At 36.1% G+C, this 19,523-nt stretch overlaps 1 protein-coding gene across 4 annotated transcripts in view; it reads right to left on the reverse strand.

The window, feature by feature from the left end:
• LOC129282247 (probable E3 ubiquitin-protein ligase HERC4) overlaps nt 1–19,523 on the reverse strand; it is a 27,295-nt gene continuing 7,772 nt past the window's right edge. For 3 of the 4 annotated variants that reach the window (XM_064113530.1, XM_064113533.1, XM_064113534.1), the window contains exons 4-11: nt 19,223–19,299; nt 17,131–17,358; nt 16,605–16,696; nt 15,815–15,945; nt 13,800–14,037; nt 13,239–13,417; nt 6,078–6,189; nt 3,155–3,256 (exon numbers count right to left, since the gene is read on the reverse strand). In XM_064113530.1, the coding sequence (XP_063969600.1) occupies nt 3,209–3,256; nt 6,078–6,189; nt 13,239–13,417; nt 13,800–14,037; nt 15,815–15,945; nt 16,605–16,696; nt 17,131–17,358; nt 19,223–19,299 (1,105 nt within the window). In that variant the 3' untranslated portion in view covers nt 3,155–3,208. Of the gene's footprint in view, nt 3,257–6,077; nt 6,190–13,238; nt 13,418–13,799; nt 14,038–15,814; nt 15,946–16,604; nt 16,697–17,130; nt 17,359–19,222; nt 19,300–19,523 lie in introns of all 4 variants that reach the window. The other variant, XM_064113531.1, reaches the window with a different exon arrangement.

The following is a 19,523-nucleotide window of genomic DNA, read 5'->3' on the forward strand; positions in this document are numbered from 1 at the left end:
CAATTCTGAGGTAATTTATTTTATCATACAATATAGGTACCTGCAAATGTTATGAAGTTGAACAAATATCCTTCGTACATATTTGACTGAAAGTTATTTAAATGACACTTTTTAAAAAAGACTTAAAATTATTCATACAAAATAATGATATAAGTCATAAAGGTCATTGAATTGTTAAGCGTTCGTATCAGTTACACAGATTCATGACAAAAAGGCCTACCAGAACGTAAACTGGCAATTTCCATCATCCATCATGAATGCCTAGCCTTGCACAGCCTCTAATTGAAATGAACTTATCCACGTCTTTGCAAATTTTACCTGACCTAATTTCTCCACACAGTGAGAGAGGCCATGTGGCAGCCAAACCAAAACAGAATGAAAAGGGCGGCAATCTCGTACCCCCCCCCCACCACCACCACAAGAATATCAGATTTCCAAACATGTGCTTCTCAAGATTGTGCAATACATGACGGAGACAAAGAAAGTTATGTAAACAAATTGCCGAGGGTTGATGTCCCTGAATTAAGGGGCTAGTCTACGTTTTCAGTCACTTAAGAAAATGGCGAACTGGCCAAAGGTGAAATACATCATTGAAAAAAAAATGAATGTTTGGATTAAAATAACGAAGATTAAATGAAATATGACTGAAAAATATCCATAGTTGAATCTCTACTTTTATTACTGACAGAACAATAACATCATTTTTTTATTAACTTCTTGCCAATATTCCAATAAGGCAAGACTCCCATTTAAGACTAGAATGAAAGAAAAAAAATCAAAGCATGATTTTTTTTAAAGGGATAGACGAGACTCTTGTTTTGAACAGAGATATAAAAATATTTAAAAACAAACAAGAGGTGATAAACACTTCATTAAAATTATAATGAAGTTCGTAGTGAATTACAACTTGTAAAAGGAGAAATTAACAAGAATAATAGGGAAATAAAGTTTGGAAGAAAAGAAGGAATGAGGAGAGACAAGCTTTGGGGGGAAGGATCAAGATGGGTGGCTGCAGCTCGACATGGGGCTAGATAAATGGGAGGGGGGGGGGAGCAATCATCTATCAAGTCGCCCAAAATCTTACACCTTCACCAAACTTCTCACACAATCCACACACAAATCCCAGTTCATGATACAATCACAAGTGTCGCTCAACACATGCGCACGTGGTCTCTACTGGCATTTTACAGTCACACACACAGAAATACACACTACACACAATGCACACGATGCATCCCCATACCACATGCAGTCACACGTACACTGAGCCTAAAGCACACAAGCAGAGAAACGTTCTGCTCGAAGTATATGACTCCTCGGCTCCAAATTCTACATTTATTTTATCTCAGTGCCTGGAGTCGGCGCTGGGGCCGATTTTCGTCCATGAATGAGAGAGCATGGCAAAGACTTGAGTCCCTTTATCTCAGAACAGCCGCCGCTTGGTACTCGAGTCTCCAGAGATCAGGGTCGACTCCCCGACTCTGGCATAGAGAATCGGGTAGACTCGATTACCCGGCGCTGGCTCCCAAGCCTAGTTGACGGGGGCGATTATGAGTTTTGCAGTCGCCCTTGTGTGAATGTTTTTAGCCCTTTTCCGGGGCTTTTTTTGGACTTTCCGGGGCGAATTCGCCCGCCGCCCCCGTGTAATTTTTTGGTTGGTTGCAAATCACTAAAAAATCTGAATCTTTCCAACAGCATGATCAATGAAATTGAATATGGTCCCTGGAACACAACCAACTTGCAGACACTTGACTTATCCTATAATAACCTTAAGTCAATAGAAAGATTTATGTTTGCAGGTTTATCTCGATTGAAGATTTTGAGATTAGAATGGAATCAACAACTACAAGAAATTGCTTATGATACCTTCAAAGAAATGAAAGCTCTTGAAACACTCATCATGCATGACATAGGAAGATTTATTCTGAACGGTACACTTGCTGGCATGAGGAATCTTACTTTCCTTGACTGCTCCTACGCCAAATATGATGCTAAATTTGCCTCCACACACCAATTTACCCACACCTCTGCATTAACAAGATTGAACATGATTTACTCTCGTATTTCTCCTCGTGATATCATTAATGAGGAAACAAAAGAATCATTATTTGAAGGACTGATATCACTTCGCTCTCTTAGATTGAAAAGAAATAACCTCAGAGGCTTGCCAAATGTGTCTTCAATATTTTCTCCTCTACGGCAGATAAAAAGGCTTGATTTATGCAGTTGTTGCCTGCAAAGGATTCCATCACAGATATTTAAGAATATGACTGGACTCGATGAACTTCGACTGAATTCAAATGACATTGAGTACATACATGAGCATGCATTCCAAAATATGCGAAAGTTGGCACGTCTACTTCTGCAATTCAACAGAATAAATTCAATAAGTAAGAATTTGTTCAAAGGCACAACTAATCTTAGATGGTTATACCTACAAGAAAACAAGATAACAACAATTGCTCCTGGTACAGTATTGCCAACACACTCGTTAAGGGTAGATATATCTGGAAACAAATTGACATGTAACTGTGAGCTGGCTTGGTTTGTAAACTGGGCACATACTACTAACAATGTTAGCTTTGCCCACCAGAATGAAACTCTGTGTTCCAGTAATTCATTAAGTGATCTTGAGAACAAACCACTTTGGTCATTTCATCCTGAAGAATACTGTGGAATCAACATCATTCTCGTTACTGGTGTTTGTATTGCTATTACAGCCATGCTCTTTCTCTCTCTTCTGGTATATTATAAGCGCTGGTGGTTCAACCACAAGATATTCCTCCTTAAACTAGCTGTCACTGGCTATGATGAAATCACAGAGGATGCTGATCCAGATGACTATGAATACCAGCTTAACATCATGTTCCATGACGATGACACACGGTGGGTTAATGAAAACCTAAAGCCTGCACTGGAAGAACGGATGCCTCATCTGCAGAACGTAGCCTTCGGAGATGAGGCCCTTCATCCAGGGATGTACTATCTCAATGCCTTATATCATAACCTTGATAACAGCTTCAAGACAGCATTGTTGGTGAGTAACAAGTCAGTGGGTGATGCTTGGTTCATGACCAAGCTTCGGATGGCCGTTGAGCATGTGAATGACACCAAGTTAGACAAGATCATTCTGATTTTCCTGGAGGACATCCAAGAAGCCAATTTACCATATCTTGTAAGACTTTTGCTTAGCAGGAACAAACCTTATTTATTGGTTACAGAAGATGAAGATGGTCAAGAGCTGTTTTGGGCTCAGCTTGAAAAAGAAATGAGGGCAAACAAGGTAATCAACAATGTGATCCCAATATAAACAAGAGGTTGCTATGTAGATAACAATAAGTATCTGTTCAGGGAGTTCCTAAAGGGTTTATACTTTGTCCGTATTTGCTTATTTAAAGTTACTATAGCATTGGGTTTTTTTAAAGAATGAAATATCATTCTTTTTTCAATGTTCTCAATTCTTGAAGCATGATATTGCCTTCATGATTTTAAAGGTAAATTGCCAATTTGTTTATTGCCAACTCATCCAGTCATCTTATGGTCTACCTTCATATACATGTAGTCGAATGCCATTCCGTCCATCAACATTCCATCTAACAACCATTTCGTTGGCGTTCATCTGACCGTCGTATCAGTCAATTTTAGTTTTAAAAAAAAATTGATTTTGAGATTTTTGTAGAATATGAAAGTACAAGTCCTATTCTACTCATAACTAAATATCTAGATAGCAATTTATTGTAGTTGCTAAGATATGTGAGTATTTTCACAGTGATGCCATGCAAATTGTTGATAAAATGCACAAATCCCATAGGAACATGTACTGTAGCAAAGCAAACAACAGCTGCACGCACTTGATATGCAAATTGCAAATGCGCGGTCAGTCAAACTGTTGTATCAGCACTGCATTGACTTTGCACATGAAAAGGAGATACGTTTTGACTGACCGCGCGCATTGAAATCATGGTCAGGGTTGTTGTATCCCCTATGGCATTTTTATACAGGGAAAATCTAAACCACTCAAACCGAAATTACAAGCATGTAGCTGTTTAGCGATATTTTCTCTGATCCTCGGTTTTGTATAAAAATAAACATACCAATGTCAAGCAATTGTCTTGGACTTTCGAAACATGTATTTTTCTAGCAATGAATATGTTGCAAGGCAGGGAAACTAAGTGTGAAAATTATAAAGTAAACTTTGGAGTCGAATTAATCTGAAATGGGTTTGCAATAAACCCATTGGTCCAATCATCACTTTGTCTCAGCAACAGTTTGTCTATGACCTATTTGTCCCATAACCACTTGGTCTAATATTTTTTTAATTTTTTTTTCATTTCGCCCAATCAACACTCAATCCAATTAGACCAAATGGTATATAATGTGATGGAATGAGCGTTGAGTTTTGGAGATGTCCGTAAAACCTGTGACAGAATATTTAAGATGATGGGCACATCCCAACAAAATGTAGTAGATTTATACTCAAGTACTTTCATTTTAAAATTTGGATTCTTGATTCATAAATCTAAATAATTTGTATATATATGTGTTTCTAAAAGATTTATATGAACATTTGTAATTGTGTAGTTGAGAAAAGAAAGTAAATGGAAACATTTTATAAGGAGAAAGAGTTACAAGCAGATTAAAGGATAAAATACAAACATTTGCAATAAGATGGTGCTTTAACTGGTTTTTATTGAATCAAAATTTCAAAAATTTTAAGCACACTAGTGAGAGCATTTAATGCTGATGATATTTGAAAAAAGACATTCTTGAAACCCCCCAACCCCCCCCCAAAAAAATGCATCACTATTGGTCTGCAAAATGAATCTTGATAAAGATCCAACCAATGTCTCTTCCGACCTTAGGGACAGTAATTTTCTGTTTTCTGTTAAATCAAATTGGAAAATCCATTTTTGTTTTTTTACTTTTTATGTGAAAATTCTTTGAATTTACCTTTGCAAGACAGAATTTGCTAGCTCTGTACATTTCCAATGACAAATCAGAATTTTAATTTTAGATCAAGTTTAAAATGGAATTACAGGTTTTCAGAAATTGGAAAAGACAATTTTTTTTAAAACAAAAAATCACTGTCCCTGGTTATTGCTGGCACACAGCATAATGCATTTATAGTAATGCATTGTTTCAGGCTGCATGCTGTGAATGTATGGAGAGCTCACTAGATTGCATTACAGTCAGTTTGAACTATGTACTTACCAATGTACTTGTACACATTATGGGTCAAATTTGAACATAACAATTATCAAACTAAATAAAAAACCTTGAACGAGTCCGTTCTTTTTTTTGCAGTACGTTTTCCAACATCTTATATTTTGTTGTTTATTCTATATTACCACATTTTTGGTTTATTGATGGTGTGATGAATGGAAAGAGAGAAAATACAATAAAAACAAAGAATTTTGATACCAAAATATAAAAAACAGGATCTCCAGCAATTGAAAGAAAAATGGGCCCGGTCTTACAGAGTTGCGATTGATCTGATCAACCACAACTATGGAAAGCCAGCAACATTAACCTCTAAAATGCATGTTTACTCAAAATATTTTCTAGATACGATGTATATTCATACAATAATCATTTCTTTAAAATCTGATGTGCTTCTCTTTGATTACAAAGGATGTTGTGCAAATTTTCTATATGAAAAAATTAAGACATTGATTGATTTTTTTATACAGTTGAGGTTGATCAGATCAATCGTAACTCTTCGTACGACGGGGTCCAGTCTTCCCTAGAAGGAAGGAGGGAAGAAAGAAAGAAAGAAAGAGAGGAGAAAGAGAAAGGGAAATTCGAAAAGAAAGAGAGAGAGAGAAGATGACAAGGAAAAAGACTTGAAGAGAGGAGAGGGGAGAAAAGAAGAGAAAGAGAAATAGAGAAAGAGGGGATGTGGCAGAGTCAATTTCAATGAAAAAGGGAGAAGAAAGACTGATAGAAAATGAATAAAAACAGAAGTGATTGCAATATGTGATGAAATAGAGACAGGAAAATATGAAAGTTGGGGGAAAGAAAGAACAAATTTGAAACAAGTATCCAGATATTAAAATGCACCCCAAATGTATGCTTACCATTTTAATAATGTCCATCTTTCCAGAGAGGCATTCAAATGCTGATCTCGCTGCATCCAAGTCAATGCCATGCTTATCATTAAATTGATCACGATAGAAATGATCATCATTCCTTAAACAAAGACAAAACATAGAAACTTTGTCAAAACTATGATTTAAGATGATTAATCAAAGGATAAGTCCACCCCAACAAAAATTTGATTTGAATAAAAGGAGAAAAATCCAACAATCATAGCACTGAAATTTCATCAAAATCGGATGTAAAATAAGAAAGTTGTGACAATTTAAAGTTTTGCTTGATTAAAAAAAACAGTTGCACATCATGGTCGGTATGCAAATGAGGAGACTGATGAGGTCATCCACTCGCTATTTATTTTTATTATATGAAATATTATATTTTTCTCCTCATTGTCAAGTGAAACAACGATAAATTCCTCTCTGAACATGTGGAATTAATATTGTTTAATACTATATGGTTCAGTCAAGTAGGTCCTTATCGTCAAATCTGTGAAAAATTAAATATTGTATAATTCAAATAAAACACAAAAGAAATAGAGAGCACCATCCCTAAAGTCTGCATTCCTTTAGATGGACTCGATGATAGAGTGTATTCAGAGACTTCTTTGGGAACAGAATAACAGGCTCAGTGCCAGGTATATTGGAATATAATTTTATTATTATTATTATTATCATTAGGAAACAGTTTAGGAGGTAATAAAGGAAGACACAGTAAAATATTGGTCTGATAGAAAAGAGCCTCTCTTGGTTCAGGGACAATTTGCCTCATTGCTGTTACTGGAAAACTAGAACCTAACTTGGACATCAATTATGCATACCTGGGGTGGACGCCTAAATGATAAGTGTATATTCTGCCCTGGTACCACAGGCACCCTTCATCATATACTCTCAAACTGCCCAGTCTTCCTTGAGAGATATGAGTGACATCACAATAACATTCTGAGGTTTATGCACAGAACATTCCTTGAAAATTTGACAGGAACATTAATACTGACTTAGAAGGGCATTCAATCTCCAGGGGCACCATACCTCCCAACATTCTCACAACCACTATGCGCCCAGATTTAGTAATTTTACAGGAAGAACAGAAAGAGATAATTATCCTGAATTAACAATGCCATTTGAAACCAAACATGATGATGCAGTGTGAATTGATCGATAGGGGCATCAAGGAAAAGGGGTACACGGTGTCACCGACCCTGGGGGAGTAGTCCGGTCTGTTAGCGTCAAAAACACCCTACTTGTGGACACAGTGGACAAAAGCATGATTTTTTCTCCAGACCTTTGTTTATGTATAAGAATTAAAAATGGGGTATGCTCCAAAAAATCTGGCTGCAGGAACAGTGAAAAAATGGGTGAAAATGTCAGATTTTATGAGTTTAGATTGGTCTGATATATAGACTAGCACTAGTGCAAAACTCAATAGCAGTGCATTATTTTGCATTGGTTTAGTTCTTAAATTCAGACCCTTTTTGAACAGATATTTTGTTTGTCCTCACATATCAATGCACTAAATATCTGAATGCAGATGCTAAACAAGCCGAAGGGTGGCGGTGGAGGGGGTTGAATGTTGGTGTGTATGTACATATATTGGTCTTGGTGTAAAGATGTGCAAGACACATTTTTTGCATGTGTTGCCATGGTAACAGTGTATTATGGCAAAATAAGGTTACAAATCTTGCAGTTAGAACTACTTCCTCTGTTTTCATCCGATTCTCATGAAATTTGGCACACACATTGGTCTTGAGGTGAAGATGTCTAAGACACATTTTGTGTGTCTTTCGGAAATTTTGTTGCCATGGTAACAACATAACATTTGGTGAAAATTGGGGAAAAACCTTACAATTCAAACTGCTTCATCAGTTTTAAATCAATTCTCGTGAAATTTGGCACACACATTGGTATTAAAGTAAAGATGTACAAGGCACTTTTTTTTATTGTTTCAGAAATTGTGTTGCCATGGTAACAACATATTATATGGCAAAATTTAGGTAAAAACCTTGCAATTTGAACTACTTCATCAGTTTCAAACCAATTCTCATGCATGATATGGCTCACACATTGGCCTTGAGATAAAGATGTGCAAGAACCCTTTTTTTTTTCATTTGTCAGAGAGTGCATTGCCTTGATAACCACATATAGCCAGAAATGCAGGGAAAACTCATCAATTGTGGATCAATCTACTTCTCAGTTTTCAGCCTGTGCTCAGAAAAGTTTACACAAATATTCATTTTGGGTAAAGATTCACATTCAGTGTTAAAGGGGAATCCAGCCTTGGTCATAAAATGTTGTGTGGAAAAGGAGAAAAATAAGAATGGTGAAAGTTTGAAAGCAATCGGACAAGCAAAATAAAGTTATGGCTGCTTTAAAATTAAGATCCCTAAGGCTACTAGTATGTACATTTCAAATTGATAATGGGTAAGTAAATTATGACAAGGGGTGAGGCCGCAAGGACAACTTTCCCATTGGCCTTGTACTTTGATTTTTGGTTTTCTCCTAAATTTCATTGGGGCCGTAATATAAACCTGTTAGTATAATGCTTTATGTCCTCATGAAAGAAAGATACAATTTGAAGTAAAACTTTTGAAAAAGACATTTTAGTCAATTAATTATTTCTGTACATGGACGAGTGGTCCTTCCCTTACATCATTATGACATCACATGTGCGGCCAATTTGAAGTCTTCATGGGTATATAGTGATTACCAATGTTTACAACATTTATATATTCACAACTTTCTTATGGTTTGTCCGATATTGTTCAAACTTTGACCTATTGTCTGATTTTTTCTTTTCCTCATAAAAACAAGTGTTTATTTGGTTTGGATTCCCCTTTAACATCATAAAATAGCGCAGGGTATTCATGGTATTAATCACCTTCAATAATATTTATAGGTTCTTTTTTTTTGGGGGGGGGGCGGAGGAGGTCCTTAAAAACTGACAACATAAAAATATAGAAGGTTAAAGGACATGGCCATTAGGAACTTAAACGCTCTTAAAGAAAGCACCCCTTCCATTTTTTTTTTTTTTTTTTTTTTTTTTTTTTTTTTTTGGGGGGGGGGGCCTTTAGAAAATTGCCACATAAAGAGTAAAAGGAAATAATTACAACTAGGAACTGACCCCCCCCCAAAAAAAAAAGGGGGGGGGAAGAAAAATCCTTTACACTTCAGCGTATTAATTTAAAGCCTAAAACATTCTGGTTTGATAAAAGATCATTTCCGGTGCCCAATTAATCAACGTTTTATTTATCTCCTTCTACTCAGTCTTTGTTCATTTCAGTGTTTACTCTGACTTTCTAACATCACTTTTTGCACTTTTTGCACTTTAGAGCTTTACCATACCTTCTTGTTTTGTTTCCTCCCCCCCCCCCTCTTTTTCTCCCTCTCTAAGTACATTTTTTTTGCTATTTTAATTCATTATTATCTAGCAACAATTATTCCATTTTGAATGCTTACACCTACACTGAAATATAATACCATGACATTTATTCTTTTCTTCATAATCTTCTAAACTTTATTTTGGCTACACTCTGTCCTAAATTATACTATTAGCTATATTTAATGTCTAGTTTAAAGAATTGAAGAAATGGCTGTCATGATATTATATTTCGGTAAAGGTGCATCAAATTCATAGTTGCAGCATTCAGAATGGAATAACTGTTGCTTGAAAAAAAATGGATTTAGTTGTTTTCCGAAAATCCTCTGTGAAAATTTTAGTTATATCACTGAGTTTTCCCATTCCTGCAGTTACCACCATCTGAAAGGGATATGACTAGAATATATGTAGAGAAATAAAAGTCGTCATTTGCTCAATGAACAGTGAATACGTTCGTCCTTACTCTCATGCAAAATTATTTGCATTTTTTGTGACAGTCAGATCTTGCATCCAACAATTTTGCTACTGAAACATAATATTCATTTTTTGACAATTATACTGAAAAAATTAAATGAAATAAAATTGAAGGCAAAAAATTATTGTGCACATATGCATATTTTTGATATGGTATGCTATTGAGTCATGGATTTGCAAGTGAATTTCTAAAACAAGTGCAGAGATTTTTGTATATATATTTCTATAATTAGTTGCATGATTAAAGGTTCACTTTATAATATGTCAGAAAAAATATACTTGGAGAGAAGAGAGGGTAAAAAATGGAGAGAGGAAACATAAGATGGTATGGTGAAGCTCAAAATCAAGAGTGATGTGATATAGTTAAAAAGAAAGAGTAGGAATGGAATATGAATAAAAGACTGAGTATGAGAATATAAATAAACAATGATTAATTGGCTACTGTAAACAATTTTTTACCAAAGCAGAATGCATTAAACATCAAATGAATGGTCTGAACTCTGAAGTGCAAATGAATCTTCTTACCTTTTAATAGGGGGGGGGGGCATTTTTCTGCTCAAAAAATATATCAGCCCCATTTGTTTGCGGGGGGGGGGGTTAAGTTCTTAGTCATAATCCTTTAACTTTTACTTTTATGAGGTCATTTTCTAAAGACCCCCCCCCCCAAAAAAAAGGGAGTAATGTCTCGCTTTAAAATACAAAGACCCCTGAGGGGCAAAGGTGTAGACTGTTTGAGCATAGGGAGATAGAAGTGGTATGGGGAGGGGTGCACATCTTGGGAAGGTGGAACTAAGGTTTGGAAAATCAGCCATTGAAAGTAGAAGGGGTACACATTTTGTTTTGCTTGCCAGTGTTGGAACTCCTTTGCCAGAGCGGAAGGTTTCACATTCACCCAGTGTACCCCCAGCCTATGCCCTTGAGGGGATGCTTATTTCAAGAGTGTTAATGGACACCGCCTTTAACCTTTATTTTGAGGTCAGATTTTAAGGACCAATCCCGCTCCTCCCCCAAAACCTAGAAATATTACTGAAGGTGATTAATACCCCCACACTCATATATTTTAATGCAGTTTAGACTTTAATATGAATCTTTACCCAAAGATGAATATTTCTTCCAACTTTTATGAGCACTGACTAAAAAAAGGGGAAGTTGTTTGATCCACAATGAGTTTTCCTGCATTTCTGGCTATCATATGTGGTTACCATGGCAATATACTCTGACAAATGCACACATAAAATGGTTCTTGCACATCTTTACCTCAAAGCAAATGTATGAGCCAAATTTCATGAGAAATGGTTCAAAACTGACGAAGTTGTTCAAATTGCAAGGTTTTTACCTAAATTATGCCATATAATATGTTGTTACCATGGCAACACAATTTATGAAACACATACAAAAAGTGCCTTGTACATCTTTACTCTAATACCAATGTGTGTGCCAAATTTCACGAGAATTGATTTAAAACTGATGAAGCAGTTTGAATTGTAATTTTTTCCCCAATTTTCACCAAATAATATGTTGTTACCATGGTAACAAGATTTTTGAAAGACACACAAAATGTGTCTTAGACATCTTCACCTCAAGACCAATGTGTGTGCCAAATTTCATGAGAATCGGGTGACAACAGAGGAAGTAGTTCTAACTGCAAGATTTGTATCTTATTTTTGCCATAATACACTGTTACCATGGCAACACAATTTCCAACACATGCAAAAAAATGTGTCTTGCACATCTTTACCCCAAGACCAAAATATGTACATCTTTACACCAACATTCAACCCCCTCCATCACCACCCTTCGGCTTGTTTAGCATCTGCATTCAGATATTTAGTGCATTGAGATGTGAGGACAAACAGAATATCTGTTCAAAAAGGGTCTGAATTCAAGAACTAAACCAATGCAAAATAATGCACTGCTATTGAGTTTTGCACTAGCGCTAGTCTATATATCAGACCAATCTAAACTCATAAATTCTGACATTTTCACCCATTTTTTCACTGTTCCTGCAGCCAGATTTTTTGGAGCATACCCCATTTTTAATTCTCATACATAAACAAAGGTCTGGAGAAAAAATCATGCTTTTGTCCACCGTGTCCACATAATTCCGCTAACAGACCAGACTAGAGGTACTACACTTGGACCTATAACCATCCCCAAGATAATTTACTTTATAGTCATGCTTTTTTTTTAGTGTAAGCCAAATGTACTTTATTATTATTACCTTCATAACTTTGTAATGTCAGAAGCTAATTAAGATGATCAGGATACAAAAAAAAAATATATATTGATCGCGTCTATATTTATCTAAAGACGATACCGTAGTGGGAACTGGATGACCATTATCGTCCCATTATACCTCTCATTATATTTGCTGTACATTTTCAAATTATATGCAATAACAAATCAATTATTTTTATATATCCGATTCTAATTTAGAAATTCGATTAAGTGTTGCTTTTTTCAATATGATATCAATGACAACTTTCACTGATTAATCTCCTGCCTTTAGGTTACTCTATATAATTTTCTAAATTGGAATGTGTACTTGTTTTGTTTTGTAACTCATGTATTGAAATGCCATTCGTTTGGAATGAAACGATGGACCTGGTCTCTCTATGTACATATTATATCATTGTCTTGAACTTGAATTAAGTCATGATGAAACAACAACAATAAGTCAAGATGAAACATCATCATCATCAGGGGCGGATCCAGCTTTTTATAAAGGGGGGGGGGTTGGGGTGGTATGCGAGGGAGCGTAGCGACCGAGTCCAAGCGAGCGGAGCGAGCGAGGGGGGAGGGTGTGGGAGGGGGGTGTCCCCCCTCCCACAGTAGGGAAAATTTTTGAAAATCTGTGTGTGAAAATGGCGTTTTCTTGCATCTAATAAAATTACAATTAAAAAAAAAAAAGATAAGATTAAAAAAATGGTCCCCGGATTTTTTTTTTGGGGGGGTTGCAACCCCCCAACCCCCCCTCTAGATCCGCTTCTGATCATCAAAGAAAGATAAATTGAGGCAGGACGGAGAGTAGAGCATCATCTCTAAAGTCTCCATTGCTTTAGATTTACTTGATGAAGGAGTGTATTCAGAGACTTTTTGGAGCAAATCTTTGGTTGGAACTACAGGCTCAGTGCCTGGTATATTAGTATAACGTCGTCGTCACCGTCATCATCATCATCATCATCATCATCATCATCATCATCATCATCATCATCATCATCATCATCATCATCAACATCATCATCATCATCATCATCATCATCATCATCATCAACATCATCATCATCATTCCTTACCCAACAAGGAAAGAGGCGTTGAGGCAGGGTGGGGAGGAGAGCACTATCTCTAGAGTCTGAATTGCTTTAGAAGGACTTGAAGGAGCATAGTCAGAGACTTCTTGGAGCAAATCTTTGGTTAGAACAACAGGCTCCACGTTAGGAAGAGCTTCCCTGAAGTCAAGAGGATGATCGCAGTCCTAATGAAATATCAATTAGGTGGGGAAAAAAATAATTATTATTTATTCATTTTTTTTATTCAAGACAAAAATAAACAGCAGAGAGACTGTAAATATATACACATGAATCTGCCAAAGTCAAATCTTTTGGAACACCAAAAATCTGTTCGGCTTATGCAACATGTCACTAAGGAGATTATGAGGAACACATGTTTGTATTTTCTGGTATGAAAAAAGCTCTGAATTAGCAACTATTTGACTTATGGAAGATCACTCAAGCAGAGTATACACTATTGGGCATTCCACAAGAAAAAACAACAACAATAAATTCACTTTTATAGGCAAAACAAACAAGTTGACAGTCATTAATATCCAAAACACTTGAAGAGAATCATAAACTTACATCCCCTCTTAAGATGGTACAAAACGAGTGGTCTCCTCCGGCAAAGATGGACCCAACAATAGACCTTGTTTCCTCCCCATTAGAATATCCCGCAGTACTGTTCTTTGCTTTCCATGGACCAGGCACAAGAGTTGCACAAGACATGGAACTGTCGTTGTCAAGACCAAGCTGGCCTTTGCTTCCTTGACCAAAGGAGTAGAACCGTCCAGTGCGGCCCTCCAGGACAAGAGTGTGCTTCCTGCATGGTGAAGATGAAGATGAGAAGATGGGGGAAGAGGTTTATATTTAGTTGGTATGCTTCTCTGATAGTCTAAGACACCGTTCTCATTACACTTTCTAAAACTAATTTACTGGAAACCGGTTCAGGAAACCAGTTTGGAAGATCGCTTTGCTAGCGTTCCCATTTGATCACCCGAAAGTGGTTATCAAAATCACTTGATGTAAAGCGATCTTGTTGCTATGGGAATGCTCTCAGTGGGGTGTTTTGAGGCAAAGATATCTTGAAAACTACATTGCGAGGTGGTTTTATGAACCGGTTTGGAAGATCGCTTCGACCGTTTTCATTACAAATTAAACTAGTTTCCACTAAACTAGTTTTAGGAAGGTAGTGAGCACGGTGTCTTATACCACATGGGCTAAACCCATTTGGTAAAATTATTGTGTGGTCTACACTACACTTGGTCATATCCACCAAGTCCAATACCTAGATAATCTAATTTCTACTTCATCTCCTTATTATTTTGTACAACGTTTTTTTTTTTTACCATTCTTGGGCATCGGTCTCTTCTATAAGATGGTACTATATATTTTTAAAAGAATATTATGCTAGAGTGAGCACTGCCATTTTTTTGCAAAGTTAGTAAAAATGCTGATTTTTCATGCTATGTCAAAGGAAAAGGCAAGAAAAATGAACTGATAGTGCTGTAAATTTCTCATAATGTTTTGAAGTTTTCATCCTTGGAAAAAAACCCCAGATACATTGCAATATTTTCAACACCTTTGTGGTCAAAATTAACATTTTAACCCTAGGTAAACATAACTTTTAGGTAGTTTCTCTGATTTTTCACTGCCTAATCTTCTTAATTAATTGCTATCCAGTGCCCACAAATTTGCTCTCAGCTTTATGTGAAAGCATTTTAATAGCTTATAACAGTTAATTAGGGAATATTGGATGGCCTTGAGTGGGATGCAGAGAAATATTGTACGAGCTGAAGAACAATATTAGATGAGTCGGAGACGAATCCAATATTGTTCTTCTGCAAGTAACAATATTTCTACGCATCCCACGAAAATTGGTCATCCAATATTATTATTATTATTGAGATACCCCCACAAAGCTACTAAAAAAAAGTAATGAAGCAAAAAAAAATTGTTTTTAGTAACCATCATTTATGGCAATCCTGTAAATCATGAGCATGGTGCCCTAGTATTGTCATTTTAAAAAATAAAATTCAGTAATGAAGATGCCCTAGCGTATAGTGCGAGCGCATTTGAAATCAATAAATTGACGCTCCTTTACCACACCTCCTGGCAACTAATACGCAATACAATTTCATTGTGATGTAACAATAGCTTCATGCACATAATCATTTATTAACCAATGATAATCTTGTGGGCGGGGCAAAATATTAATTTCGTCCAATATTTTCAATATTGGATGATTTTCAAAGGCATGCACGTTAAAAGTCAGTTTTAATATTTTGTCTCTTTGAAACAACCTCGTCAGACGTCAAAAAATATATGCGCCTCTGAAACCCTACATCTAAATAATAATAGTGAATATCACTGACTACTCTGTTTCATAAAATTCTCCCTTGTTCTCACCTTCTACAAGCAACATGTTATCTCACTACCTAGAAAGTAGCCCTGGAGAGTGTTTCAAGAAAGATCTAACAGTGATTTTCACTGACTTTTTGTTATAAGCTACTGAAATCCTTGCATCTGATTGGCTATGAACAAATTAGTCACAGAAAATCACTGACATGATGATTCATGAAATGCTCGCCTGTTATTACCTTCCACAAGCAACCTGTGTGATCTCACTGCCTAGGAAATCAAGGACCTTCCTCGGGTTGATCTCATCGCTATGTGACCCATGACCTAGCTGACCGTCTGACCCTTGGCCAAAGAGGAAAAGTCCACCGGACTGCAAAACAAGATATTATAATCATAGTTAATAATGTCATGATTATGACTGTGACAATCATGACATTCATCATCCTCATCATCACCATCACCAATAACATCATTATCATCACCATCACTTAAAGATAAATGAAGGTACATGTAGTTGAAGTAAACACTGATTTTATGGGAAAGTCTGTAAACCAAGGTTAATTGTCACTTTATCGTCGTACATGTAGATCTAGATCTGGTACAGCTCCATGTGCATTCTCCGCTGAAAAGCCTCACATTGAAGATCACCAACACAGATAAACGTGGGACAGTGTATTGTTATTGCTTAGAAAAGACAAGACATCGTTCTTGAATTCCATGCTTGTTTTGCCAATTTTTCAGAAATTACACAATTTCTTCCAGAATACTTTAATACATATATTTTTCTCATACATACAGATGGTTCGGTGGACATTTGATTGGATTCTCTACAAACTCATTTTGAAATCGTTACTACAACTGGCATTTATCTTAAAGCATTTAATCAGGCCTACCATTGAAACATTTGTTTGTTAATGTATATGTACCAGATCATCGAATGAGATTCCCCCAGCAAATTGAATAAAATTTAATCTTATCTATCTTAAATATCTTAAATATCTTAATTTAGTGGAAATAAAGAGGACTTACTGCTGTGAGCATAGCTGTATAGTTCTGACCACAGGCAATGTATTTCACTCTCTGAGTTTTCAGATTCTTTAGTAGAGTTGGATGGACTCTATCTGCAATGGAAAAAAGAAGTAAAAAGTACTTAACCCTCAATTGCTTTGTTGGCGTGAAAAAAATCTGAATGCCATATTCAACAATCACACCAACGTAGTGAATTCCAGACGGATCAAACCTATGGTCCATAAAGTCTCATATTACTTCCATTGGGCGAGACAAAAGACAGGAAGAAATGAGAGACAATGAAATGAGAGACAATGAAATGAATGAAAATGAAATGAATGAAAGTGAAATGACATGAAAATGAAACAAAATGAAAAGTAAATGAATGAAACTGAAATGAAATGAATAAATGAAAATTAAATGAATTAAAATGAATTGCAAGACGAAAAATCAATATAAAATGAAATTAATAAAAACATAATGAAATGAATGAAATGGACAAAAAGTAAATCAAATGAAATGAATGGGTGAAAATGAAATGTCTCACCTTCTGTTGTTCCAAGGCCCAGTTGACCGCAGTTGTTCTTGCCCCACCCAAACACAGCTCCAGAGATGGAGAGGGCAAAGGAATGCCACCCCCCGCAAGCCAGCCTCCTGATCGGGACACCCGGGAGAGAGGAGAGCAGCTGTGGGTGATCCCTGTACAGAGTCCGTCCAGGGACTCCGATTCCGAGCTGCCCAAACGAATTGTCGCCCCACGCATATATCCTGCCATCTGTCACACAAACAGGGTAATGAGGACATGAATGAGATATATAAAGGGAGCATTTCATGAAACAGAGTCGGTGATTTTCACTATTTGTTATAAAGGTCAAGTCCACCCCAGGAAAATGTTGATTTGAATAAATAGAGAAAAATCAAGTAAGCATTATGCTGAAAATTTCATCGAAATCGGATGTAAAATAAGAAAGTTATGACATTTTAAATTTTCGCTTATTTTTCACAAAACAGTGATACCAGTATGCACAACTCAGTGACATGCAAATGAGACAGCCGATGATGTCCCTCACTCACTATTTCTTTTGTTTTTTATTGTTTGAATTATGAAATATTTCATTTTTTTCAGATTTGACAATAAGGACCAACTTGATTGAACCATATAGTATTAAACAATGCTAATGGCACATGTTCAGGGAGGAATTAATCATTGTTTCACACGACAATAGGGAGAAAGTTGGAATATTTCATATAATAACATACAAAAGAAATAGTGAGTGAGTGATGTCATCAGTCTCCTCATTTGCATACCGACAAGGATGTGAATATAACTGTTTTGTGAAATTAAGCAAAACTTTAAAATATCATAACTTTCTTATTTTACATCCGATTTTGATAAAATTTTCAGTGTTATGCTTGTTTGATTTTTCTCTTTTTATTTGAATCAACTTTTTGTGGGGATGGACTTGTCCTTTAGGCTACTAAAATATTTGCACCTGATTGGCTCTGATCAAATTTTTTAGTGAAAATCACAGGCAAAATGCTTCAGGAAACGCTCCCCAAGATATTTTGTTCAAAGATGAGCTTTCATATTCATAAATCTCAGAAGCTTACAAGGTCCATAATGAATGGAGATTGTTCTCTTTATTATGTCATGAAACGGACTGTAAAGGAGTTGAAGATTTGTAAAGCTTGCCTGCGCAGCATCAGGATGAAATTTAGTAGTTATATAGTTCTACCAAAAGATAATAGCCATCAAAATGCAACTGACAAGGCAAACCCTACAATGTTAATATATACACTGTACACGTCAAAAACGCTACACTACTTTGGACTATTTTCTGCTTGACATTACCACGGAAAGGTCTGATTATACAAATGTCATGGCACTTCATTACAGCATAGCAAGAAGAATATTAATTATATTTGGCATATTTATCAGTGGGTAAGAAATGGGGACTTGACACCTATAATAATAATAATAACGCTATATTTACCCAGGGTAGCCACTTCAGTTCCGCAAACTGTTTCCCAGCGGGCCCTGCTATTATTATTACCCGGCTAAGCTAGGCTACCTAATCAGGTGCACACAGCTTTTTTGAGGAAGTACTTCCTGCCGGAACCCATTTACCTCACCTGGGTCGAGTGCAGCACACTGTGGATGAATTCCTTGCTGAAGGAAATTAAGCCATGGCTGGGATTTGAACCCACGACCCTCGGTTTCAAAGTCCGGAGATTAATCCACTGGGCCACGACGCTCCACCTGGGCCCCGTCTTACAAATAGTTATGATTGATCCAATCAATCGTAACTCTATGGAAATCCATCAGTGTCATAATTTTATCTATATGAAATCTGCACAATGTCCTTTGTAAACAAAGAGAAGCACCGTGAATTTTCCAGAAAACAATGAATGCATGAATATACATCATAGTTAGAAAATATTTTGAACAACCATGAATAATACATGTTGATATTACTGGCCGTACATAGTTGCGATTGATCAGATCAATCGTAACACTTTGTAAGACGGGGTCAAGCTGTCCTGTCATGTCAGATACTGGGACAACTTAATATTGCATAGAACCACTGAATTTTTTTGCAGCTTTTTTTAAAACAGATTTTAAACAAAATTGTTTTTACCTCTTGTAAGAGCCATTGAGTGCAAGGATCCACATGCTACTTGTGCAACCTGACAGGATGACAAACTCTTCAACAGTCTATTAGATTTGCAAAGAAAATAAAAAAATGATCATAAAAATAACAAGTATCATAGATAAAGAATCAACGACAAATCTCACTGCTATGAGATACAATTTTTTAAATGCTATTACCTTCAAAGTTATTACCAATATTTGTTGCCAAAGATTAAATCATGATTTTTCCTATAAAATGAAGTCAATATACCAGGGTATTCAAATTCCTCAAGTATATTACATTATGC

This window comes from Lytechinus pictus, chromosome 18 (genome assembly GCF_037042905.1).
Source record: "Lytechinus pictus isolate F3 Inbred chromosome 18, Lp3.0, whole genome shotgun sequence".
NCBI lineage: Eukaryota > Metazoa > Echinodermata > Echinoidea > Temnopleuroida > Toxopneustidae > Lytechinus > Lytechinus pictus.